Raw genomic sequence first — 8,960 nt, forward strand, 5'->3', positions numbered from 1 at the left:
GTAAATAATAACTAGTTAATAACAGCAGTTATTAGTAAACGATTATAATGAGTTTCAAAGTTATTTGTCTACTTGAAACCGTTCATACTTGTTGTTTGTTCTTAGAAACGATTAAAACTTTTGGTTAATTAAATTTCATTCCACATTCACTATGTTTTCAGAAGCCTGAGTGAAATAAATTTCACTTTTATAATTGACCATATCAGCTTCTTTAGGTGACCCGCTCATAACAAATGCATACCATTATCAAAATGTAATTTATCAAATATCAAACTGGGCTGAAGAGAAAAAACTCAAAAAATTTTTAACACCAGTTAGTACTCGCTGCAATCTTAACACGCAAAGATTTTGATGGGAATGTCAAATGTTCCACCAGGCGGATTCGTTCTTATCTTCTGTGTCTCCAATTCCGCCTTTAACTGGCAGAGAAGGCACTGGGTACAACATATTGACAGGAGACAATCTGTTTCTGATGATCCTTTGATATTGAAGAAGTTTCTGATTCTGATTCTGTATCTAGCTGCAAGCCAAAGCCACATCACCAAGCAGGATAATAATCCAATGGAAGAGAGAGTTAGGATTACTATTTCAATCACGGAGAGGCTTTCTTCACTTCTAAAGCAGAAACACAATTTTTATCAACAAAGACCGCCCCTACCAAAAAAATGTTATCGCAGACGAAAAATTGGCCTTATGAAAATCCCAAAAAGTCCATTATGGGGTAAAAGTCAAATTAATGACGACTTCTGTTCTTTTCAAAAAGTGTCCTGTAGTTTTTATGGCCAATTTTGTACGCATTTTTCTGTTCATCGTACCAGCAGAATGTTTTTCTTATTTTCCTGCCATCTTTAATGCAAGGTGGCACAATTAAAAATTTCCACTTAGAAAATAGGCAGAGCAGTGCCTAACAGATCACAGTCATATTTTGAAAAATTTTTAGATACTTGAAAAATTACAAAAAATGTGTGATGTTCATTTCAGGTTATTAAAAAAACCAGATTAGTTGGTTGCATGACATCTTACAAATTTTGCCATGCTAATGAAAGATTTTCACTAACTAAACTTTTCTTTTCAAATGAAAGTTTTAATATTTCAATATCGTCTTACCTTATATAGCCTGTTCTATTTACTTAAGAATCTTGTCATAGTGTATTTTTTCGCGTTTTTGAAAACTCAAATGGATGCCCAGTTAGTCTTATTTCTTTCATTTACGTGACAAATTACCTAATGCCATTTTACCCAATGCCATCATACCCAATGCCATTCTACGCTATGCCATCGTAACCTATGCCATTATACCCAATGCGCTCTGATACTTTTGGTCAATAAGTCAATAATCCGAATAAATAGCAGCCGTCGCTAATACACGTATGTTTTGACATACTTATTAGACGTGGTCATGCCTCAATGGCCTGTGGGAGTTGATATTAAACTATCACAACCAAGCATAGCAATTACTTACAAGCGTGTGATGGAGTTGAGATTTTTAAATGAGCTAAAGTATTCAAGAGCATAGTAAGTTTAACAATAAAACAGCACGACAGTCAAAACTCAACAATATTCTATACAAGTTCCACCAATGAAGCTGGAATTGGGAATGAGATGCCAAATTTGTATGCCAGTTTTAGTGATTTTTGTGATAATTACACCAAGTCAGAGATCGTGGGGCACAATATGAGGTATCCTGAACTCTACAACTTAAGGATGTCAGAGATTTTTTCTGCCATACATATCTGCAACTAAACAGAAATGCTATTTGACACGTAAAACTAAGTGACCAGCAGAAGAAATGAAGCTTGAAAAACTACCTGAAATTAGATGAAAATCACAATTTTCTTCTTGTTAATTTGGTATACAGTGCATATTCAAGCAATAACATTGAAAATCATACTTTTTACTGAGTCTTGATACTGTAATTTATCTAACAGAGTGTACAGCTTCACTAAATTTGAACTGATGAAAATTGAACTGACTTGTATATTCCCAAGCTTTTTTACGAGGAACGAAGGAACTTTGTGCAAACTACGCAGTTAGTCTTCTTACTGGCTTTAACAAGGCATTGCAAGTTTTCAATTTTGGTATTATTGAGTCTGATTAAGAAACAAAGTTCTAAATTAATTCAGAATAACCCAATTTAATTAAAAAATGCTAAATTGTTTCTCGACGACCATATAGCAAATTCTGTTCATTGTCTTCAAGTTTTATCCTTTACAGAACAATGTGAGTTTCTGCCAAGTTTTATCAAGTCTGAATGTTTACTTTCGGACTTTTTATTTCAAGTATTAAGAAACTGTAAAAAATGGAAAAGTTTTTCCAACAATAAATTCTACCACAAGTGTTCAACCTACCACCAGGCAGAGACAGTGGCTCTATTTGATTTCCATTAGGTAGCCAACTTTTATCTCGCTAGCATTTGCAGTTTAGATAATCTCAATAAGATACAACTTCGCATTGATTGAAAAACTGGACTTGCATTATTTGCTTTTTTATAGCAAAGTATCTGGTTATTAGCGAAGCTGAATGATTAACTATTGGGACTAATTAATTTAATATCAAGTAATGCAATACTAAACTAAGTCATAGCTGATAAAACAGCTCCCAAAAATTTACTGCAAAATCCTAATAAGCTGACAGATGTGAAACGGTTGAAACCAATTGGTAGTGGTACAGATATTCATGTCATTGATAGAAGAGCAAATTATGAAGCTTTAGTATGTCAAAAGTTAGTATGTCGTGTAATGGCGACTGCACATATTTTCTAATTTTATTATTGAAAGAAATTATCAGCTTATATTGGGTATGATGGCATCGGATAGAATGGCTTTCGTTATAATGGCTTTTGGATATAATGACACTGGTTAAAATGTCATGTAATGAATCTGCTCTATATAGCAAAATTTTTCCCGGTAAATTGATGGTCTGAAGTGGAAGTAAAATAGTTCTTCGTTAGCTGCCAATTTCATAGCGTTCTAAGCGTTTATTAGTAAAATTTTGTTTGAAAGAAACAGAAAGCTCGTTGTTGTCTTTACATGACTAAAGCTAAATTTTATTCATCTACAAGACATTATCTTGGTCCATTTTGCAAGACTCGTTTGTTTTCTTCCGTAAACCTATTTTGCCAAAATTAACTGAGGCAATTGTTCAAATCGACGTGTATTTCAAACTGTTTGCTTGTAAATTTTCATTTTTTTCTCAAAATTTTTACTGTTAGTTATACAAGACTGCAGTTGGATATAATCATTGATTTGAGGAAAATTTAATTTCTATTAATTTTCCATTAGTTATCCATTTGTTCACAGTATTTTGTTCACAGTCATGAGGCCTTTCACAAAAACTCAATAGGATTTTTTTCTCAGCAGCTAGTTTGAGCCAAAACGTTGGATTGTTTTCTGGGTATGTCTTGTAATGTGAGACATTTTTCACATCTTTATAAAAGCTGTATACCCGATATGAAGAAAGTGTCTTTGATGACATTTGATTTATGTACCCAATGTAATAAAAAAAACAGTATGATTGAGCACGAATTCTATCCAAATCGATGTGATACAAATAAGTTGGATGATCAATCATTTAATTTGATTTCTTTCACTTAATAATAGAAGTAATAAAAATTATAATAATATTATCAATAGTACTAATAATAATAATAATAATAATAATAATAATAATAATAATAATAATAATAATAATAATAATAATAATAATAATAATAATAATAATAATAATAATAATAATAATAATAATAATAATAATAATAATAATAATAATAATAATAATAATAATAATAATAATAATAATAATAATAATAATAATAATAATAATAATAATAATAATAATAATAATAATAATAATAATAATAATAATAATAATAATAATAATAATAATAATAATAATAATAATAATAATAATAATAATAATAATAATAATAATAATAATAATAATAATAATAATAATAATAATAATAATAATAATAATAATAATAATAATAATAATAATAATAATAATAATAATAATAATAATAATAATAATAATAATAATAATAATAATAATAATAATAATAATAATAATAATAATAATAATAATAATAATAATAATAATAATAATAATAATAATAATAATAATAATAATAATAATAATAATAATAATAATAATAATAATAATAATAATAATAATAATAATAATAATAATAATAATAATAGTAATAATAATAATAATAATAATAATAATAATAATAATAATAATAATACTAATAATAATAACAATAATAATAATAATAATAATAATAATAATAATAATAATAATAATAATAATAATAATAATAATAATAATAATAATGGTAAAAACAATAATAATAAAAATAATAATAATAATAATAATTATAATAATAATAGTAATAAAAATAATAATGATAATAATAATAATAATAATAATAATAATAACAATAATAATAATAATAACAGTATTAATAATAATAATAATAATAATAATATTAATAATAACAATAATAAAAATAATAATAATAATATAAATAATAGTAATAAAAATAATTTTAATAATAATAAGAATAATAATAATAGTAACAATAATAATAATAATAAAAATAATAAATAATAATAACAATAATAATACTAATAATGATGATGATAATAATAATAATAATAATAATAATAATAATAATAATAATAAAAATAATAATAATATTAATAATAATAATAATAATAATAATAATAATAATAATAATAATAATAATAATAATAATAATAATAATAATAATAATAATTGTGTTACTCAGATCCTTCGCAGTAAAATTCTTATCTAATGTGTAAAGAGATTGTTAACGCACATCTTCTATTTCCTTTCGCTAAAGGCAGGCTGCGCTTGATCATTTCACTGTCTGTCTATCAGTGCGCAAATACCTGTTACTTTGCATAACTATGTACAATCACACGGCGATGATAATGGTAACAAAACATTATAAAATAAATACTGCATAAGGTAGTATTAAATCACAGCATCAAAGGTTAAGGAGTTCAGAGGTTATACGGTTATCCATGTACCACATTTCCCCTCAGAGACATAACAAAATTGTTTGTTTTAGAGTTCGTGGGGATCTAGCTCTCTCTCTCTCTCTCTCTCTCTCTCTCTTCATTGGCCTGTTTGAATGGTGGGATCTCTTCCGGTCGATGTGCAGGTGGTGGCTGCGGAGGTGTGCTCTCTTGGTCACGTTCGAGGTCTGCGGGGTCCGATGTGTGTTCGTCCACTTGTAGTACCTGGGAATTTTCCAGCGTTGTAGTTGTGGGCTGGTAGTTAGCGCTTCCGGTGGAACGCTTCCTTGGTGAGCCTAACTCTGAGTCCTCAGTATCGTCAACGGTTGTGAGGGTTTTGCTATGACCGTATTTTTTGGGCTTCGTTGTTGTTCGACTGCTTTTTCTTAGTTTCTTGGCCGTAGCGACGTCATGTACGTCTAGGTCCTCCTGGGGGTTATAGACTGAATCCTCGCTGTCGTCGGGTGTTCTTTGCAACTGTGCTACATCTTCGAGGTCTTCGTCTTCCAGTGGGGAGTAAAGTGGTGTTGTTTTTTTTGGTTTTTTGCCCCCGGTCTTCCATTTTTTGGTGATTGGATAAATTTCCTTTTTGGAGGAACCTTCGTGCAGTTTACCTTTAGGACATTCGCTAGGTTGGGATTCGTGGGTGAATCGTTCGTCCTTTTTCTAATTGTCTTTTCTCCTTTGAGCTTTGCACATTGGTCCTTCTGAAGTATGCTCATGGGGCGTTGGATCTTGTCATGGTGGTTGATTACCGTTTTCCTGGCCGCGATTTGGATTAGTGGGATCTTTGGTTGTGCTGGGGTCCCGAAGCGTGCTACTTCCGATTTGTGTAGTACCGTATTTTTTGGCCGGGGTATTTGATGGTCATCATAGAGCCCGATGTTTTTACCAGTGCCGCGCCTTCAGGAATGGCTTCGTATAGCCCTTGTAGCTGTTTTTTGCTCCGGGTGGCGGCGACGGGTCTTCCTGGCTATTTGCAATCCTTTACTGTTTTTGGCCAGTGGTTGTAGTGGAGTTTCTGGCGTCATGCGGAAGGCGCGGGGGACTTCACCTTTGTCGTTTATTGCCGCTGATAGCATTCGTTGTTTGGATTGTTTGACTTTTTCGTCACTATCCAGTGTCTCCTGCACTTATGTCTCGTCAGAGATTAACTCGTCGTCGCCCATGATGTTGTCATTTGAATAATCAGAGTGAATGTTTGGCCATTTTAAAATTCGACTATCCGCACATGAGGTTAAGTTAGTTATTTGTGTGTTCAACGGGCAGCCCAAGTGTGCTTCGAATGGGGATATATTAGTTGTCTTTTTCCGGCATACTCTAAGTTTGTGCGCAATTTGTGTTAATGACTGTTTTATGTTGAAAGGACATTGGTTTGCATCTAATTTTATACAACCTAGTCGAAGTTTCACCGTTTGTATCAGTCTTTCGACTAGTCCTATTAATCGGTGATCGTTTGCTGGGGCGAATATTATTTTGATATTGTTTTTATTGCAGAATTCCTTTACTACATTTCTTGTTTGGCATCTAGCCTGGTCCATTCGTATAGATCTGGGTACCCCCTGGATAGTACTGTAATTGATTAGGAAATGTTCAATGTTTGTAGCATTCGCGTTGTTTTATAGTTTAAGTGTTGGGAAATTAGAGAATCTATTGATGCATGCCAGGAAGTATACTTCTCTTCCCTGACCATCTAGTGTTGGGCCACCAAAATCCAATTGTATTTCCTCGATCGCTTCAATGCATGGTTTTATAGGTGACCATTTAGATTTTGGTATTATGCTTTTAAGCTTCTTACCAAATTCTGTGCACAGGCGGCACGTTTTTGGTTTGTTAATTACATCTCCGTTTATGAACGGCCATCATAATCTGTGTGCTAACGCGGTCATCCCCCACGATGTGGCGTGTAGTACATTGATTACTGAATCTTTCATTGCGTTGGGGATTGTTAGTCGAATGTCCAGAAAAATTCACCCGTCGTTCACACTGAATGGTTTCCAGTGTGTGTGAATTTGTCTGCTTACCGCCTTGCATCTCTGTGTGTCCCCTTGTGTTATGCAGTCCCTGATTTTGCGTAGAACTGATTGACTGGTTGCTATTGCCTCTGAGCTGAGTGTATGTGCCTCTTGGCTGGCTATAGTTGCCTCTGAACTTTCCGCGGTATCGGGAAGTGGAAATTGCTAGTACGTGCTCCGACTGTCCTATTATTGATACCATTGACGGGTCTGTTGTATGCTTTGCCTGTATGACTAATTGGCGTCGTGCGCCTAGTTCGATAATGATGGCGAGTTCAAGTACTTTTTCTGGATCCAGTGTTGCCTTTAAGAGTTTTTTTTGTATTTCTGGATCAATCATATTGGCTGTGAAGGTATCTCTTAACGGTCAGTCTTCTAATGCTCCCAAATGACCAAATTGTGCTAGGAATCTTAGAGCAGATTGGAATTGCTCCATGGTTTCTCCCTTTTGTTTGACGTCTGGTTAACAACAAGTAACGGTCAAATGTTACTTTTCGTGGACGTGTGAACGTCAGTTCCAATTCTCCCCACAGTTGTAGTGTCGTGATGTTCTCGACTTTTGTGTGGGGGTATTTCCTGGTGTGCTTACTGCGTCCTTCGATTCCAATGGTTAGGTAAATCATTAATTCTGCTTTCTTGTCAGCAATGTCCCATGGCTTGTCGCCGCACAACACCCCTACTCTGTCAATTAAGTTACGATCGTTTTTCCATTTGGCTACTGCCTGAATTTATCTCGTGAGTCTCTCCTTCTTCGTTGTCTGTTTTGGATTGTTCACCGGTTGTTTCTTCACTCGTTCCGGGGGTAAATGACTATCGTCGTTTTCTCTCTTAGGAGTTCATCCGGTTCGATGTTTGTTTTTGCGACGAGGGACATTTTGAGTTGACTTCTCCACTTTTCCATGGGATGGGGGGTTGGAGCTGGGTCGATCACAAAATGGTACTAATCTCATTATGGTTCTTTTTTTCGTTGACTGCGCCATGAGTTTTTCAGATCCTTCGCAGCAATATTCTTATCTAAGGTGTAAAGAGATTGTTAACAACAACTTCTATTTCCGTTCGCTAAAAGCAGACTGCGCTTGATCATATCACCGTCTGTCTATCAGTGCGTAACAACCTGTTACTTTGCTTATCTATGAACAATCGCCCAGCGATTTCAATGGTAACAATACATGATAAAGTGCACACTGCATAAGGTAGTATTAATTCACAGCATCAAAGGTTCAGGAGTTTAGAGCTTATATGGTGGTCCATGTACCACAATAATAATATTAATAATAATAATAATGATAATAATAATAAAAATAATAATAATAATATTAATAATAATAAGAATAATAATAATAGCAATAATAATACTATTGATAATAATAATAAAAATAATAATAATAATAATAATAATAATAATAATAATAATAATAGTAATAATAATAATCATAATACTAATAATAGTAATAATAATAATATTAATAATATTAATAATTACAATAATAATAATAATAATAATAATAATAGTAATAATAAAAATAATGAAAATAAAAATAATAGTAATAATAAAAATAATAATAATAATAAAAATAATAATAATAAAAAACAATAATAATAATAATAATAATAATAATAATAATAATAATAATAATCATAATAATAATTGTGCTACTCAGATCCTTCGCAGTAATATTCTTATCTAATGTGTAAAGAGATTGTTAACTCAAAACTTCTTTTTCCGTTCGCTAAAAGCAGGCTGCGCTTGATCATATCACTGTCTGTCTATTAGTGCGGAAAAACCTGTTATTTTGCTTATCTATGAACAATCGCACAGCGATTGCAATGGTAACAAAAAATGACAAAAAACATACTGCATAAGGTAGTATTAATTCACAGCAACAAAGGCTAAGGAGTT

At 31.9% G+C, this 8,960-nt stretch overlaps 1 protein-coding gene across 1 annotated transcript in view; it reads right to left on the reverse strand.

Annotated features, from left to right (window-relative positions):
- The window catches only part of LOC142354262 (uncharacterized), a 29,198-nt gene continuing 20,238 nt past the window's right edge, over positions 1 to 8,960 (reverse strand). The window contains exon 3 of the mRNA XM_075406521.1: positions 1 to 615. Within this exon, the coding sequence (XP_075262636.1) occupies positions 333 to 615 (283 nt within the window). The 3' untranslated portion in view covers positions 1 to 332. The remainder of the gene's footprint in view (positions 616 to 8,960) is intronic.

The sequence above is a fragment of the Convolutriloba macropyga genome, chromosome 15 (assembly GCF_964194025.1).
Source record: "Convolutriloba macropyga chromosome 15, txConMacr16.3, whole genome shotgun sequence".
Taxonomy (NCBI): Eukaryota; Metazoa; Xenacoelomorpha; order Acoela; family Convolutidae; genus Convolutriloba; species Convolutriloba macropyga.